Source organism: Phlebotomus papatasi, chromosome 4 (genome assembly GCF_024763615.1).
Source record: "Phlebotomus papatasi isolate M1 chromosome 4, Ppap_2.1, whole genome shotgun sequence".
Lineage (NCBI taxonomy): Eukaryota > Metazoa > Arthropoda > Insecta > Diptera > Psychodidae > Phlebotomus > Phlebotomus papatasi.
In genome coordinates, this window is record NC_077225.1 from 2,847,038 (window position 1) to 2,866,643 (window position 19,606).

A 19,606-nucleotide genomic window follows, 5' to 3' on the forward strand; every position below is an offset into this window, starting at 1 on the left:
AAAAGAACTTAACTGGGCAGAAAATCAGCTAATCAAGTGGGATCAACAAAGAGCTAATTGAAGATCTCAAAAACAACCGACGAATTATATGTTCAGCATGGCGGAAGTTACACCCATTCTTGGATGTAAATGGGATATTACGGGTCGGAGGTCGACTAGGGCACCTAGATGACGATTATAATGTGAAATACCCAAAAATTCTACCCCGCAGCGAACTCACCAAATTGATCATTCGAGAGATGCACATACAATTGGTACATGCAGGCCCACAACTTCTATTGGCGCATTCTCGTAGAAAGTATTAGCCGTTGGGAGGACGCCACATCACCAGAAGTATTGTAAACTCTTGTAAGACATGCTTTGTTCACAAAGCTACCCGAGAAAATCAAATCATGGTAGATTTGCCGAAGCATCGTAAATCGTTTGTCAAGGCATTTCATAGTGTATCAATCGATTGTTGTGGACCATTCATGATCAGGGCTGGAGCAGAGAATCGAGGCAAAACCAGAAGGGTCGACATTGTCGTATTTGTGTGCACATCAACAAAAGCCGTCCATCTTGAGATTGTTAGCAGTCTCTCAACCGAAGCTTTCTTGAGCAGCTTCCGACGCTTTATATCTCGGAGAGGAGTATGCAAGGAGGTCTACTCAGACAATGGACGAAATTTTGTTGGGGCATCAAGGGAACTCCGACGTATGCTAACTGATGAAGCCCAAGCTCTACAAGGCAGTACGAGTGACCTCAAGATCGTGTGGCATTTTCAGCCTGCCCGCTCACCTCATTTTGGGGGATTAGTTGAAGCCGCAGTCAAATCTGTAAAAACACATTTAAAACGAGTAGTCGGAGATCATAGGCTCAACTATGAAGAGTTTTACACAATCTTGACACAAGTGGAAGCTGTGTTAAACAGCAGACCTATCACAGTACTTTCAGATGACCCAAGAGATCCACAACCACTTACGCCAGGACATTTTTTATTGCTTGCGCCTCCAACACAGTTACCCGATGACGACCTCACTTCAGCAAACATCAACCATTTACAACACTGGGAACTTTGTCAACGCATTGTCCAAGACTTTATTCGTAAATGGAAGATCACTTATCTGCATTCTCTTCAAGAACGAGCAAAGTGGCACACCGAGAAGGAGAACATTCAAGTCGATGACGTCGTAGTGTTGCACGATGCTTCAGTTAGCAAGGGAGAGTGGACGTTGGGAAGAGTTGAAGCAGTTCATAAGGGCACTGATGGCAGGGTGAGAGTCATCGACATTAAAACCCCAAGGGGCACGTATCGAAGGGCAATAACCAATGTTTCTAAATTACCGATGTGTGGGAGTCACTCTCCACCTAGGGAGCATGTTTAAGAATACATCTTAAAATTAAGAGAAAATAACCGCCATAATATATTTGAAATGAAGCGGGAAAGAAAGTCTCTCTCATTGATCTATTGAGAGAGAAACTGGATTTACGGGAATATCGGAGTCCAATCAATTATATAATCCATGCAATTCGTGGGGACTCCTCAGTATTCTTTTTGCTATCTCTCTATAAAGTTACACACATTTTTTTCTAAGCAAACACGTGGTGAAGTAAAATTGTTAATTTTGTTGTAATAAATTTAAAATTATTAATTAAAAATTGAGTGAATTAAATAAAGTGAAATTTGTTCCTGAAGAATAAGTTTTTTTCCTGGAAAGTCGGCGCCTACGTTCCGGATTAAAAGAAGGAATTAACTAACTATTTCACATCCTGTTTCCAGGTAAATTATCACTCAGTATGTAATAAAGCGTGTAATAATAAGGGAACGGCACCAGCGATTAGCCGTGTTCCTCGGAGTGTCAGGTTGTTTTAGTATTGTTGTTCCATTATAAAATGAATTCCTAGAAATTATTTGCTACTATTTACTAATTAACTGTTACAAAGATACACTGCATAAGTTTACATTTAATTTATAAAATCAATTGTCTATTATTAATAGTAAAAATTCAAATATATGGATATATTGAAATGGATCATTAATATACCAATTAGCATAAAAAAGAATGTCAAATCGTATTTTGGAGCTTATATTTTTAACTAAATATGGAGCATGTCTCTTAACATTTCGTTCCGCAGTGCTCTTCTCTTATATGAAAACAATCTCACTAAAAATTTGAAGAAAAAAATCAGATAAAATGTGGAAAATTTGTGATAAGCCTAGAACAGTTTATTGTAAGTTGATTCGTTAGATTATTAACGTGAGCAAACTCAGAATGTATGCAAATTCGATTTAGAATTGAAGTTGGGAGATGTTATTCATTGATTTTGAATAAAATTTTTGAAGTAAATTTAAATTTTGTATTTATACCAAAATATCTAGGTTTTGGATCGACAGACATGGGTGAAATGTGGATCAAAATGTCCTCTATAATTTTACCGAAGAACTTGATGTTATCGGTTGCTCTGGATCCAAGATATTTCAATTAATTTGTTTGAAATAAGTTTTTTGACCACAGCGCCCCTTGTATTTATATTATAAACGTTCGCTGTTTTGGCGGTACGTTTAGGTAGTATCATAGTTAAAATTACTTATTCAAAGATATCCTTCTAAAGGGACAGATAATCTTAACCGGCTTATGTAGGTGAGATTCTTAACGTGAGCTAACTCGGAGTGCATGCAAATTCGATTTGGAGCTGAAGTTGGGAGACGCCTTTCAGTTATCTTGAATCAAATTCGTGAAATTGTACAAATTTTGCATTTAAACCAAAATATCAAGGATTTGGATGAACTGACAGAAAAGTGTTATATGGGTGAAATGTAGACCAGAATGTTCTCTATAATTTTCCCATAGAACATGATCTCATCGATTACTCAGAAGCCAAGATAATCGAGGTTTTTTGTTTCTTAACTCGTTTTTTCATCCAGAGTGCCCCAAGTAGTCATTTGTTGAACTTCAACTATATCAAAGAATTGTTGTATTTTGCGGGACTTTCCATTTAAATCCCTATTTTAAGTGTCTTGGTGGAGTAGAGGCAGTCAAATTGGCATCTGAGTGATTTCAAAGCGTTATTATTGGAAAAATCAATTTTTTCACACTTAAACGGCAAAATCGGAGTGATAGCGTTGTCTGAACGGAAAATGATGTATGGACGAAATGTAGAGGCAAATGTCCTCTACAATTATGTCGAAGTAATCATCAAAATCGGTTCAGCGACAGTCGAGATAATTGAGGTTATGTGATATTGAAATTGGTTTTTCGACTGTGGCGCCCCTGGTGTTGGTCCCACGAAGTTCAAATATTCTAGAAAGCTGTAGCATTTGGTGAGATCTTTCGTTTAAGCCCTCATTCATCAAAATCGGTCACATAGAACCGGAGATATGATTTTTTGAATTTCGTGAACTTTGACCCCTCATATCTTCGGTTCTATTGAAACCACAGCGCGCATACGCACCATTTTGGAAACGTCCTAGACTGGACTACAACATACTAAAATTTCATTAACTTGCACAATGCCGTTTTTGAGAAAAATGATTTTGAATTTCGATGAATTTTGACGCTATTGCAGCGTCACCTGTGGTGACTTTTTGAACTTCCATCTGAAAGTGCTCATCGAGACGAAACCAAAAAGGTAAAATTTAGGTCGCTATGTTAATTAGAACCGGAGATAGAGGCCGGTCAATGTTCGAACTTTGACCCCTTATAGCTCGGGTCAGGGGTTATGGATCGACTTAAGGTTTTTTTTGTTTGATAGGTATAATCAACGGCTACAACATACTAAAATTTCAGCCCGATTGCATAAGGAATTTTTGAGTTATTTAACTTTTAAGATTTAAAAATTTTCTTTTTAATAATAGCGCCCCTAGCGGTGGTTTTATGAACTTGCGATGTTAGAAGGAGAAGTGGCATTTCACGAGAGCTTTCCAAAAAGCCCTCATTTTTTAAATTCTGACAATTAGAACCGGAGTTATGGCCATTTTAAGAATTTTTTTTTGGACCCTTATAGCTCAGGTCAGGGTGGTCGGGGGACCTTGAGTTTGGTATTGATGGAAAGCTCTAAGGCCCAGCTATAACATACTAAAATTTGAGCCCGATCGATGCCATAGGGGCGGAGCTATTGAGAAAACAAAAAAAGGGGGGTCTTCAAAATGGCGAAAGGAGGGGTGGGGGGTGGGGGGTCAATGCACCAAGTTGCAATTTTCATATGATATATAACCTTTGCCGAAAACCGCAAGTCGATATCTTTTTTAGTTTAGGAGCTATTAAGCTCCAAAGAGCGGCCGGCCGGCCGGCCGGCCGGCCGGGAACGTAACTTAGCCCCCCATATATTCGTGATCAGGAAGTGGCGAAACACATTTTGGCCAAGTTTGAGCGCGATCGGAGGACATGAAATTTTGTTAGGATTATAGTAGGTGAGATTGTTAAGAATCTCACCTAATAAATTAGTCTATTCTATATTTCCTGAGATCACATTTATGGGCCCTAACTCCACTCCAGAAAAACCAACTACATACAGTGCTCGCTTTGTTAAGTATATGAACACAGCATATGAACTGCATTTTTTCACATTTTCATTTAACAACTTTAAAGCTTCAGCCCTATTAACCCTTTAAGGACGATTGGAACACCGGTGTCCCATAAAGAAAATAATTTTTCCTGACTATCTAAAATTCTTTTTCATTTATGTTTACGTAATTGCAAAGTAGAAGGTTGAAGGAATCTAGGATATTGTTTACAAGTCGCCAGCTATTTCCTATATAGTAAATTTTTAAGCTCAAAAAATGGCGAATTTTTAAATTCTCATATTCAAAATTTATTTTATTTATATTTTATAGTTCCAATTTTTTTTAAACAAAACCATTTTTGTACTCAAATATCATGTTTTTTTATTAGAGGTAAAATTTAATTTTTCAAAAAGCAAGTTAATTTTTTTTTAAAACTTGCTTTTTAAAATTTTAATTTAAAAAAAAAAGTCAGAAAACGTATTTTAAATGTTGTGCTTTAATATGAATAAGAGCTTGAATTAATTTTTTTTATTATGCTGAAAAAAATTAGAAATCTGCTGTTTTTCAGCGTTTTTGATTTACATAATCCCTTAACCGATCTATGCTAATTCAGCTTTAAAATAGCTTAAAAATTATTTGCCTATTTTTACACTTTTTTTTTGTTTAAATTTGAATGTAGTTCAGTGCACTGCCTGGGAGCAACAGTCTTATCCTGCCCCCCGCTCTGGGTTTTTAATTGTTTTTGAGCTTTTATAAGCTCATTTTTGAGTTGACATCATATAGGGAAAGTGAGGAATGCTTCGCACGCGCGAGCCTTCGAACAATTCGAGTTTTCTCTTTGTTTGAAAAGTTCTACTTCCTCATTTCTTAGGCATTAGATAGATAATCATAAACCTCATCTTCACTGCAAAAATAGGCAACCTAGCCCTTCTTTCCTAGGTTCTAGAATCACAAATGCAAAAATGGCCTAAAATGGAAAATCTTGATGACTCACATTTCGTGTGATTTCTCACAGTTAAATGGATTTTCAGAAATAATCACTTACACCAATAGATGAAGGGTTAATCTGGGTTGATATTTACGTAATATTTTTTGCATCGGAGAAAAATTATTTTCCGTGTGGCGAAAAAATCGTAAATACTACACTGCGTATTGGTTCAACCACTGATAGTGTTATGGTTCGCCAAGTCATCCACTAACTCCACCAGCTTAAAATAACAACATAACTTCAAATAGAATAACAAAGGAAAAGGAAGATGAAGAAAAGACAGCTGATAAATTTTTAGGGTCGTCACATTTGAAATTTTCACATTTCAGTCGATTTTTTGACATAAATTTGCAAGAAAAACAGTACTTCAGAAAAATTAGAAGAAAACTGTTTTAGATACCTTCTTTTAATGAAATAATGGTTTCCGTGGATTCGTGGAACTTGAATCTAATAATCGGTAAATAATTTTTAATTGTGAGCAAGAGTTATTCCAGGAAAAAATGCAATGACGAACCTTAACAACCCATCGTGCGAATCTTGCCTCCACAGGCAAGGTTCGCACAAATCATCATACTTTTTTCATTTTCCTGTCCAGGAAAAAGAACAGATTTTCCGGCATTGAATGAGGCACACATAAAAACTTAAAAGGCCAGAGATTCATGTGGTATAGTGCAATTGATTGTCAATTTTACCGTTCAGCCAGAAAAAAATCTTGAATATTGATTTCCAAAAAGCGTGCGAACCATCCCTCACTTCCCCTACAAACGAGCAGTAAATCATTGAATTTGCGAAGAGACTAAGAACTCTAAAAGAAGTAGAATTTTCATAGAAGTTTTGATCTTTATCAATAGATAGAAAAAATAAGTCCATTCTTGAAAAGATTAGGATTTTGTACTGATCTCACTTTATTTTTTTAAATTCATTATAAATTCAGTTTAGTCTTTTTGGTCGGGTTTAAATTCATTTTAAATTCAGTTTTGGTCTTTTTTCTAGGGGGACAGCTGCCCCCCCCCTGCCCCTAGCTGGGTACGCCCATGAACTGGATCATGGATCAGTTTCCATGCCAGTTTCACTTGGGTCAGGTTTTGTTGCTCCTCCGGCTGCCTCCACATCGGACATCATCAACGAATATTCAGTTAATAACTGACATCGTTCTGTAATAAATAATTGATTAAAATCCATTATTATTGTATATAATTTATTGTTTAAAATAATTATTTATTATTTGTTGTATAAAACCATGTATTGTACATATTTATATTGTAAATAAACTTTTATTATAAATATATCGTTCAAATTCTTAATTTTTTATTTACTTTTAACAGTCACTGACTTAAAAGTCTGTACATTAATTCATTACAAACACTACTGATTTAGATAGAGTAACTACACAAGATAACAAAAATTGGCAAATAGAATTCAAAACAGGAAGGAGGATGGAAGTCAATTTTAATAAATTCTACAGGATATCGTATTTTCCATCCATCATTTTCAGCAAAAATTTTGTATGACTTTTCGCGAAGCAAGAATAGAACAACAAAATGTATTTCCATCTCTTGGCTATATTTTTCAAGTACAGTCGTTGCGGGTGGCTTTGCACTCTGCTGTCCGTAAGAATTTCTTAAATTCTAGCACTTATTGATGGTCTTCACGGATCCGGTCTACCATGTCAAAGTATATAAGGATATGTCATGTACCAAGAAACGTACAAGGATCCTCAAAAGGATACTTGTAGTTTCAGTAACAGCCATTAAAATTCAAATATAGGTATTTTGCCAAAAAACAGCTCTGTGAAAAAGTTATCTGAAGGTGCAATTCCAAAATCGATTTCAAAGTAGTCAATTGTCCAAATCTATTCTAAATTTATCTCGCTACAATAATCCATTTCGATTTTATTACATGTTTTTTATTAATATGTTTTTTTTTACTATTTTCTTTCTAGGAAAGCATTATTTTTGTAATTACACGACATATAACAGTCCCTTTAAAGCTTTATTCAAAAAGTACATGAATAAAAATCATCCAATTATATACGGTTTTAAAGTAAAATGCCCGAGATCTTTAAGATGGTGTGGTCGCCATTTTGATTTGACATTTCTGTCCGCTATTTTGAATAACTGTCAAAACCTAAAGGTCGGTCGATTGAGCTGATTTTTTAGTATGTTGTATCTGATGTCAAGACATTTTCAGAACATATATATACAGTAGAGTCTCTCAAATTCGAACGCTTTGGAGGATATTTTTGACATTTATTTTTGGCACAAACAGCAAAGAAATATGATTTTTAAGCTTCGACAAGACGAATTTCTTAACACAACCCACCAATTCACATTTTGAATGCAACCGGTGCGCTGCGTTCAAATTTGAGAGATTCAGATTTGAGAGACTCTACTGTATAATCTGATCTAGGTCAAGGTATTGTCTGGATATGGTGGCTTCAAGTTAAAAATATTGACAAACTCATGAATACAGAACTGTGGGGCGTTTCCTTTATTGAAACTGTTGTGTATTGTTACGGGATTTACCTGGGAAATAGAAGAATATTTAGTAAAATCCAATCCCAGAATTGTCGCCAAATCCCGTGGTGCACGCGTAGTAGAAAAACTACACTTTTTGGGTTCAACAGATATATTTAATTCACTTTAATAAAAATTTTCACAGAGGTGGTTTTGACTTCAGGAAGGTCGGGTGGAAAAGTAACGGATAGAAAAATGAGGTTCCCTCATGGTCATGAAATATCTGGTGTTGCCAAAATGAAACATCTTGGTTCGGGGTAGAACGTTTAATGAATCTCTTCTCATTAATACACTGGTTTTTATACAGAGTCACATTACATCACTAAGTTTACCAATAGATAGATCATTGACTCATGACACCAAAGTGTACCAATAGAACATTGATGACTTGGGTATATTGCACCTCCCCCCTTAAAAAATTTTTTTTTTTGCTTACAAATTTCATCATAAAATAAAAAAAAAATTAAAAAAATGTGCAATTTGGTGCAGAGTAATACTTAAAAATGTTAAATTAACTGTTCTCATGGTCCATTTTCGTATCCAAGTCGTTATAGAATTTCCAATAACCTTTAATATTTACAAAAATATTTTATTTTCTTCTTTTTTTTATATTCTAATTATTATATTTTAAATTAAAAGGAATAATTAATAAATTTATTAATAATAAATAATAATAAATTATACAATTAAATAAATAAATAAATAAATAAAGTTTTTATTAAAAGTCGTATATATTTATCAAAAAAATAAAAAAACTAACTTATCTTAACTAATACAATAATTAAGTCGTATGTTTAATTAAAGGAATATATTAAGATTTATTTTAACTTTACATTAAGCTTTCTTAAAAAGTTTTGTTCTATTTTTATGAACAAGATCAGTTTTATTTTGATTTTTTATAAGAACATTTGGCTCTTTTTCTTCGATTACTTCATATGGTCCTTCATAAATATTAGATAATTTATTTCCTACTGGATTTCTTATCATGATCAAATCTCCAGGGGAATACTGTAGTTCTCTAGACTTTTTGTCATATACGTGTTTTCTATTTTCTTTACTTTTTATTAACCTTTCACGAGCTTCCTTTGTTGCCCATTGTAGACGAAACTTAAGTTCACGTGGATAATCTTCAAAATTATAAAGCGGATCAGTTTTTAGGTTGGTATTCGAAGGTATTTGAAATTTCTTTCCGAATACTAATTCCACCGGCATATAACCCGTTTCACTATGAACGGTGTTATTATATGCAAAATTCCAAAATGGAATCCATTCACTCCACTCATTAGGATGCTCTTTGGACTGTATCCTCAAAAATGATCCTAAAGATTTGTGGGAATTCTCTAGTGAACCGAGGGTTTCGTGATGATAAGCTGTAGATGTAAGTTTTGATATTTTAAGTAAGTCGCAAACAGCTTTCATCGTCTTCGAAATAAATTCCGTACCTCGATCAGTTACAATTTCTCGAGGAATACCGTATCGAAGTATAAAATTATTAACAAATGATTTTGCCACGGTAACTGACTCTTTATCTGATAGTGGGTAAGCTTCTACGTATTTCGAAAGCTCACACTGCAGTGTTAAGATATAAGAGTTTCCGTTAATATCTTTCGGAAGAGGACCCACTAAATCTAAATATAATTTATCAAAAGCTGAGGACGAAGTAGTTGTTATGCTCAGGGGTTGTCTTGTATCAATCGAATATTTGTAGCGTGCGCAATCACTACATTTCGAGATAAATTTTTGGATATCGTCTTTTAATCCGGGCCAATAATAACTCCTTCTAACGTTATTATACATGCGTGTCATCCCAGCATGTCCTCCAGTTGGCAAAGTATGATAGTCATTCAAAATCAATTTTCTGGTTAAATCATCCTTAATAAATTTCGCACTTGAAACGATGCAAAATTTCGGACCAGTCCAATAAACTAATTTACGCAATTGCTTTAATAAAAATAGTATTTCGTCATCTTTACTTTGTATAACGAGCTCTTTTATTTTAAATTGTTTGCAAACACATTGGATTTCCCTCAACAACACTTCTGGAGTAGATGTCGATCGAGAATCCTTTTTCATGTAGATGACATACTTTGAAGGGATATAAGAAAATGATTTTGAAGGCGTTGTATATACTTCATTCTTCGATAGTTTGGTAATGTTTATCTTATTTGATATTTTTAGTTCAATTGAAGACTTTGGCCGTTTTACAATTTGAACAATTCGCAAATCATCAAAATCTTTATTAGAATTTAAATCCGATTCTTTCGATTCAATTGATTTGTCTAATTTATTTTTATCAATAGCCCTTTGTTGTGCCCTCGTAAGTACCATTAAATCAGCTGACTCTATTTCTATGCGTGACAAAGCATCCGCAGTTGCGTTTTCCTTGCCTTTCACATATATAATTTTAAAATCATATTCTTCAAGTATCAGTCTAAATTTAGTGAGTCGACTGGATGGATTAGTCATATTGAATAGATACACAAGTGGTCTGTGATCTGTTAGAATTTTGAAATGTCGCCCAAAAAGATAAGGTCGAAAGTGCTTAACTGCCCAGACAACTGCTAATAATTCTTTTTCAATTACTGGGTAGTTTTTCTCTGCCTTATTCAACGTACGACTGGCAAAAGCGACCGGTTTATCATCGCCATTTGATAAAACTGCACCTAACGCAATGCCAGACGCATCCGTTCGAAGAATAAATTCATTCTCGGGAGAAAAATCTGGGTACTGAAGTATAGGTGGTTGAATTAAGGAATTTTTCAAATGAAGGAAAGAATTTTGACACTCTTCACTCCATATGAACTCAGCACCTTTCTTTGTCAGCCGATTGAGAGGAGCTGCTATTTCAGCGAAGTGCGGGACATATTTTCTATAGTAGTTGGCAAAGGCGGTGAATCTTTTAACCTCAGTGGCATTACAAGGTACAGGATAATTCTGCATCGTAATAATTTTATCTTTATCGGGTAAAATTCCTTTTTCTGAAATGGAATGTCCTAAATAAAGTATCTCTTTTTTAAGAAAATCGCACTTAGAAGGATTTAATTTTAAATTCACGTGCCTTAATCTTTCCAGGACTGCAATGAGATTTTTATTATGTTCATTGAGGTTCTTGCCAAAAACTATAATATCGTCAAGATAGACGAAGCACTTCTCATAAGTCAGTCCAGACATGGCCACCGTCATGAGGCGGGAAAAAGCACTCGGGCTTATCTTTAACCCCATGGGTAACCTTTTCATCTGAAACTGACCTTGATCAGTGACGAACGCGGTACAAGGTCTACTATCAGGTGTAAGTTCAACCTGATAATAACCCTGTGAAAGATCGAGATGCGTAAAATATGTTGCACCAGAAAGAGAATCTAAGATTTCCGAAATACATGGCAGTGGAAATTTATCGTCTTGAATTTTTTTTTGTTTAAAAGACGATAATCAATAACTACGCGCCATTTTTTCTTCTCATCGGCACCCGCCTTTTTTGGAACAACGATTAAAGGAGAAGACCACTCGCATCTAGTCGGCTCAATTATATCATCTGATAACATCTTTTCAATTTGACTGTTGATCTCACATTTTTGAGAATATGGCAAACGATAGGGCTTTACATACACGGGCGTAACATTATTTTGCAATTGAATCGATTGTTTATAAACATTCGTGTACGTCAGCTTATCTTTAGGTAAATGGAACACATCAGAATATTTGCAACATATTCTGTGTATTGCATCTTTTTCTTCTGAGTTCAGGTGTTCTAAGCTTAACTCTCTAATTAATTGTGCAACGCGTTTTGGTGAGACCGCATTTTCCTCAAACTCTATAATATTGTAATCTTCTAATTTGCTTAATTTTGGAGCAAAGTTCTTTATGCAAACAGATTCATTTCGCAAATTTAGCACTTTCACGGGTATTTTCTTCTCGTGCGATCTTACAATTGTACTTGCAGTGTATACTCCATCACACAATTCTTCATTAGTTACAACATAATCAGACAGATCATTCACTTTACAGTATATAATTTTCTCACACCTGGGTGGAATTATATGTCTTTGTGACCCATTAGCAAAAAGAAGTGCATTGATCTTTTCACCATTTTTCGTTAATATGAGAGTTGATTTTTCGTAATTTATTATTGCATTATACCGGTTGAGAAAATTTCCTCCCAATATACCATCAAACTCTCGTGAGAAACTTTTAAGAACAAGAAATTCTTGGAAGAATTCCTTACACAAGCAAAAATTTAAACATATTGTACCAATCGCAATCGTACTTCCTGACACACCTTTAACTTTAATTTTGTTTTCTGCATTAATATTAATATTTTCAGGCACACTGCTTTTTTTTATAGCACACACCGACGCACCTGTGTCAATCAAGAATTTCAAGCGCTGTCCGTTCACATATACATTCACGTAATTGATACCGTTTGCTAAAAGAATCATGTTTCCGATTAAGAATCGAAGAAACTTATTTCAGGACTGTTTGAATTCGAGGAAGTTGAAGCTTGTGACTCCTCGTCGTCTTCTTCTACCACATTCATGCGTACGTTTCTGTTGTTTTTCGACTGATCACGACCAGAATTCGATCTCTGTTTATTTGATTGAAAGCGTTGGTTGTTATTATAACGATTTTGCTGTCTTTCGTTTCCACGTCCTGTGTTAGAATTTTTCTGATAATTCTTGTTATCCGAATTATTTTGTTTGAAATCACGGTTTTGATAATTTTTTCCGCGTTTGTTATTTGAATGGGATCTTCGTACATTATAAACGTGTTCAGATTTATCAGGACGAGAAATCTCTTCGTCAATTGCCCCTCTTATGGCGTCTTTCAAGGTTGAATATTTTTGGGCCTTAATGATTGTACTGAGATTTGAACTGCGAAGACCGTTAGCAAATGTGTGAATAGCTTTCTTTTCATTAATTTCTTTCAAAATTTTATATGCATTGTTATCACCTTTGGCTTGCGAGATTGTTAAATCAACGAATAATTGCTCGACAGCTTTCCCATACTCTTCAATTGAACGAGAATTTTGTCGCTCATTATTTAATTTAAGGGATAACGAATTTTCGCACTTTTTCGACAAAAGATGGGTTCTCATATCATTCAATAAAGCTGACACAGACGAATATTCTGTATTTAAACGTAATTTTGCGTTCACTGACAAACGAGTCTTCAATACGAATTTTATCAGTAAGAGTTTTCCCGAATCATTTAGCAAAGTTTCATACAACTCTATTGCATCTATTAATTGGATTGTAGTATCTTCTTTATTATCCATTGTTGGCAATAAATGAGTAGCCGCTTTTAAATCAAAATTTGCCATAGTGATATAATTTCTTGTAGGCTCAGGAGAAATTGGAATTGAATTATCGTCCAAATCAATACTGAGTAATGTGAGTGAGTCTAATTTAAGTTGAAAAAATTTTCTGCATGATACCGTAAGAACTGAAATTTCGTCTATTATAACTTGCAATGGGATTCCTTCAGACGCAGGAAGCTTTTTACTGTTATTTAAATCAACTATTTCTTGTGTTCTAGTTCTAAATCTTTCTATTTCTTGCAATTTGTTCTCCAAATAAGTTTTCGTAAATGTCTTATTCACTGATTTTTTAGTATTTGATAAAATTATTTCCAAACTTACTTTAATCTGCTTTAATTCTTCCATATGTGCTCTTTACTTGTGTGTTTGGTGATCTGGTGGATGATCCATTGCGTACGTGATGAGAATTGAGGGAATGATGTAAAAATTTTGCTGCAAGTGCTTGTAGAAGTGCTGATAATATTCTCCAGTTTAAACCGTCATTGTAAGGGTAGTAGGCTTGCCTCCATCAGCTTGGTTGCTTATACGCTGGATGATCCTCTTTTTCATACGTTTATTGTAGTCCTTCCACATTATGTATAGTATGATGATAGCAAGTTGTATAATCATCATCACCAATAGAAAATCTGATTTCATCCACTTTTTGTCCATTGACGCATTGGCTTCTATTGGGCCATTCGATGTTTGTGCAATAATTATTTCTTCTTTGCTCACAGGTTTTCCCATTTTCACTTATTGATATTCACTTTCAGTTCTTATAGTTTTGAATTTAGAATTTCACTTTAATAACTTTCACTGACAGTATTTTTTTTTCTTTAAATAAGTTTTGATTGTTTTTTTTTTCACTACTTTTAGATCAATTAGTTATTGTTCACAATCTGGCAGGATCGCCATGAAATATCTGGTGTTGCCAAAATGAAACATCTTGGTTCGGGGTAGAACGTTTAATGAATCTCTTCTCATTAATACACTGGTTTTTATACAGAGTCACATTACATCACTAAGTTTACCAATAGATAGATCATTGACTCATGACACCAAAGTGTACCAATAGAACATTGATGACTTGGGTATATTGCAGTCAGCGCCCGGTAGTCACGGTAGTCATTGTGCGCTGACTATGAGGGAAATTCTAGGTGGCGGGTGATTCAAATTTTGCCACCTAACACCTCCCCCCTTCAAGGAAAGCTAGTCTTTACCCTTGAAGCGATCGCTAATGCGATATGGCCTTGCCCTCAAACGGCGATACATCGGTGTGTGTTCGGGTCTCGGGAGTTCTGGAGAATCAGCGGGGGTTAGCTCATCCTCTTGAGCAACTTCTTGTCCCGGATTAGCCGAGGCACCACTAGACGAATCAAGTGTGTCGCTATCGTCTTGTGTGTCCGAACTAATAGTGACAGCTGATCGTGGTGAAGAGTGTCGTGAGTTCGTCGTGATTGGAGCAGGGCGTGGTGGAGTCACCTCGGATGAGGTTTCATCACGAGAACCTCCAGGCACTGGAGATTTGACTGGTGTTTGTGGTGACTTCACAGGCGATTTTGTGGGAGATGAGCGATCCAACGTCTCCGTGACGCAAGATCGAGTTGGCACAGGAGCAAGTGGTGGAGATGGTGATGAGTGATTGAACAGAGGCACAGCAGCAGAAGATTGGTCAGAGGAATTCCCGGGCTCTACAAAACGGTGCTTTAATTGATTTGTGTGAGATCTGACGAGAAGTCCATTGGTTAGGCGAACATTGTAAGTAACAGATCCTCGCCTTTCAATGATTTTTCCGGGAGTCCACTTCCACTTTCCTCCTTGTGCGTATGTCTTGGCGTATACCCCCTCCCCCTTCCGGAAGGAGCGTTGTTTTGTTCCGTGACGTTTGTTGTAATCACTCTCCATTTGCTCATTGCGCTGCAGGGGCTCCACTGGACGATGTTTGAGGAGATCAAAGATTGTGCGAACTTTCCGTCCAAACATAACCTCAGATGGAGACATTCCTGATGGTGCATACTCGTTAGGAGTTACACGGTAATTGGCCAAGAATCTCTGAAGAGCAATGTCGAATTTCTGCGATGCCTGTTTCTCCAGAGAGCGCTTCAAAGTATCGACCAAGCGCTCACATTGCCCATTAGACGATGGAGAATATGGACAAGTGCGAAGGTGCTGAATTCCATTGACGCGACAGTATTCCTGGAACTCTCCGCTGACAAACTGAGTCCCATTGTCACTGACGATGACCTCAGGAAGTCCAAGACGCGCAAAAACTTCCGATAGTTTCTGGAGGGTCAGTGAGGTCGTCATGGATGGGGTATGAAATACCTCAGGCCACTTGGTATAGGCATCGATGATGAATAGAAAATACTCTCCCTTGTACTTGGCATAGTCGATATGGATCCTTTGCCATGGCCGGGTAGCCAGTGGCCATGGTTAGGTGCATTTTCTTTAATTACTTTATAGGGCCCTTTATACAGTGCATCCAATTTATTTTCTACAATATTTTTAATTAAAACCATATCTCCTTTCTTATATTCTATTGGTCTACTACTTTTATCATATACTTCCTTTCTCTTAATTTTCGAATCTATTAGTTTATCACGAGCATCTCTTAATGCTCTTTGTAATTTATATTTCAGTTCTATTGGATAATTATCGAAGTTGTATATTGGTTCGACATTATTTTGAAGATTAGAAGGTAACGCACATTTCTTTCCGAAAATTAATTCGAATGGACTATAACCTGTCTCCGTATGTACAGTGGTATTAAATGCAAAACACCAAAAGGGTGTCCACTTACTCCAAGAATTAGGAAATTCCGTAGTTTGAGATCTTAAGTATGCTCCAAGAACTTTATGTGTATTCTCAAGTGCTCCTATCGATTCGTGGTGGTATGCAGTCGCAAAAATTTGAGTTATCCCTAAAAGTTTGCATGTTTCCTGCATTACATTTGAGATGAATTCTGTACCACGATCTGTGGCTATTTCAGAAGGAACGCCGTATTTAAGAATGAATTCTTCGACAAAAGCTTTAGCAACTGAAACTGCTTCTTTATTTTGTAATGGAGTAACTACTACGTATTTCGACAATTCACATTGTAGGGTTAGAATATATGCGTTATCCTCTAAATCTTTTTCCAAAGGTCCTACTAAATCTAGGTATACCTTTTTAAATGCTGAATTAGCTGTTGTAGTAATATTTAATTTCTCTCTAATTGGAATAGTATGTTTATTTCTCTGACACATGTCACATTTCTTTACAAAATTCTCTACATCATTTTTCATTTTAGGCCAATAATAATATTTTTTAATACTATTTAGCATTCGATTTATACCAGCATGTCCACTGCTAGGAAGCAAATGAAAATCATTTAGGATTAATTGTCGTGTCGCATCTTTTTCAATATTTTGAACTCCTCCTACTATTACAATATATGGGCCCTTTTTTAGGAGTTCTTGCGTGGTTCGGCGCCTTAAATATTCAATAAATTCCGGAATTTTATCATTATCGATATTTTTTATTAATACTACTTCTGTAATATTTTCTTCCACGCATAATTTTATCAGTACTCTCAACGTCGCATCTCGTGCAGATATTGATCGAGTATGAAAATTTAAGTAAATTATACTTTTTGATGGCACATAAGTTACTTGCTTCTGTGGATCAGCTATGTATTTAAGACCTTTCAGTTTCTCAAAATCAAAGTTTTCTACTATTCGTAATTCTGTTGAATTTTTTGGTCTCTTTAGAATTTCAGAAATTTGTGGTTGCCTTACAAAATCGTCATGTCCGTTTTCGATTTGTTTTGAATCTTTTTGTAATTCCTTTAACCGTTGTGCTCTTGTTGTGACAAAAATATCTGCCTTATTAATTTCGCCTTTTAATTTTTGTAATTCGTTCGAAGTTAGCTCAATTCTGGATAAGGCATCTGCCGTGACATTATCCTTTCCTTTTATATAAATGACTGAAAAATCATATTCTTCTAAAATCAAACGAAATTTTGTGAGTCTACTTGAAGGGTTTTTCAAACTAAAAAGATATACTAAAGGACGATGATCGGTGTAAATTATGAATTTTTTGCCAAAAATATATGGTCTAAAATACTTGACAGCCCACACTATCGCTAGCAGTTCCTTTTCGATAGTTTCATAGTTTTTCTCTGCTTTATTTAAACCACGACTTGCGTAAGCGATAGGTCGGTCATCTGAATTTGTTAATACCGCGCCTATTGCTAGACCTGAGGCATCGGTTTTAATTTTGAATGTATTATCTTCCGAAAAATTGGGATATTGCAAGACTGGGGGCCTTGACAATCTATTTTTTAATTCATCGAAAGATGATTGGCACGTAGCTGTCCATTTAAATTTATCTTTATTTTTCTTGCGTGTTAAATTATTTAAAGGCTCAGCAATCTCTGCGAAATTTCGTATATATTTCCTGTAATAGTTTGCAAATGCAGTGAATCTCTTCACTTCATTCGCATCCTTAGGAACTGGAAAGTTTTTTACTGCAAAAATTTTCTCGGGATCTGGTAAAATTCCGTTTGCTGAGATAACATGCCCAAGATATAATATTTCTTTTTTCAAAAATGCGCATTTCTTTGCATTTAGTTTTAAATTAACTTCCCGCAATCTTTGAAAAACTTTTAATAAATTTTGATTATGAATCTGTAAATTACGGCCAAATATGATTAAATCATCAAGATAAACAAGACAAGAAATATTATTTAATCCGGACATCGCTACTGTCATTACCCTTGAGAAAGCGCTGGGACTTATTTTGAGTCCCATGGGGAGTCGCGTGAGTTGGTATTGACCTTTGTCCGTAGTAAAAGCGGTACATGGTCTGCTTTCTGGGGTAAGTTCTATCTGATAATATCCTTGGGATAAATCTAAATGAGAAAAATAGACAGCGCCTGTCAATGAATCTAAAATTTCCGTTATATTTGGTAAGGGGAATTTGTCGTCCTCTATAGTTTTATTTAGGAGACGATAATCTATGACCATCCTCCATTGCTTATTTCCATCTTTGTCTGGACGTTTAGGCACAACAAGGAGTGGACTGGACCATGCTGACCTTGTTTCTTCTACTATGCCTTCTTTAAGAAGTTTGTCTACTTGGTTATGTATTTCTTGTTTTTGGGATTGAGGTAACCTATACGGCTTGACATAAATAGGTTGCGAATTTTCTTTCAGCTTGATTGTTTGCTGATAAATGTCGGTCACCGTAAGTGGGTCGCCTTCTAAAAGAAATACATCGGCATATTTTGCACAAATTGTACGAATTGCGTTTTCTTCTTCTTTATTAAGTTGGGTCAAATCAAGAGTTCTGAATAATTTTTCAACCCTTTCTGCCGAATTGCGTTTTTCACCGAAATTGTAAATTGAGTAATCGTTTGCGTCATGAGTTTCTGGTATGTAGTTTTTTATACTAACACTTTCATTTCGTACATTCAATATTTTCACAGGTATCATACCATCTATTGGTCGGGCAATGGCTCCCGCTACAAATATTCCACATCCTAACTGCCTAGGAATTATAACACAATCATTCGTTTCACTTGTCTTAAAATATTTAATGACTTCGCATCTTGATGGAATCATCGTACAAACTGTATTTTGAGTTAACAGTGGTACCACATTTTTCTTTCCTTTATGCCAAAAAGTAAATTTAAGTTTTTCGAAATCAATAGTTGCTAAATATTTTGCAAAAAAGTCTGTACCAATTATCCCATCAACTTCAGACATAAAATTCTCAATCACTACAAATTTATGTTCCAATTTCTCATTCTCACTATTAACATTCATTTCAATTCTCACTGATCCAATTGACTTAATACTTCCACCTATGCCATTGATTTTTATTTTTTCATTCTCATTCACCCACATTTGTCTTGTTAAACTCTCTTTCTTTATAGCGCTCATAGATGCTCCTGTGTCCAACAGGAAAGATAGTTGTTTTCCGTGGACTTTTACATTCCAAAAACTCATGCCATTTAATTTGTAAATGTTCATGTTATGCGAAAAATGTTTGAAACGACTCTTCTGAAAATTGATACGGATTCACGTCGGCATAATTTACGACTTGTGGTTGGTCAGTACCTGATTCTGCATAATAGGCGGATTGCGATTGTACATTGGACTGTGAATTTCCATTACCTCGCGAATTGTGATTTCCTCTCGATGAAGAATAATTTTGTGATCCCCTAGAGTTTCCTCTATGATTTGAAGATCGACCTCGAAAATTTCCTCGACCTGATCCACGAGTGGATCCTCTATGACTTGAATTTTCTTGTGATCCTCTACCGCGGCTTCTACTCTGATATC

The 19,606-nt window shown here is 35.5% G+C and overlaps 2 protein-coding genes across 2 annotated transcripts; one reads left to right on the top strand and one right to left on the bottom strand.

The window, feature by feature from the left end:
• The first annotated feature begins 392 nt into the window (after positions 1-392).
• On the top strand, positions 393-1,364 carry LOC129808522 (uncharacterized). The gene has a single exon (XM_055858299.1). It carries the CDS (start codon positions 393-395, stop codon positions 1,362-1,364), a length of 972 nt encoding a protein of 323 aa, XP_055714274.1.
• Positions 1,365-14,489: 13,125 nt separating this feature from the next.
• Positions 14,490-15,587, bottom strand: LOC129808523 (uncharacterized protein K02A2.6-like). Its single transcript, XM_055858300.1, has one exon. The coding sequence runs from the start codon at positions 15,585-15,587 to the stop codon at positions 14,490-14,492; it is 1,098 nt and encodes a 365-aa protein (XP_055714275.1).
• Between the last annotated feature and the right edge of the window lie 4,019 nt (positions 15,588-19,606).

What these genes read in the sequence shown, in the direction of transcription:
- LOC129808522 (XM_055858299.1), top strand. Translation starts at nt 393, where the DNA reads ATGGTAGATTTGCCGAAGCATCGTAAATCGTTTGTCAAGGCATTTCAT.
- LOC129808523 (XM_055858300.1), bottom strand. Translation starts at nt 15,587, where the DNA reads ATGACGACCTCACTGACCCTCCAGAAACTATCGGAAGTTTTTGCGCGT.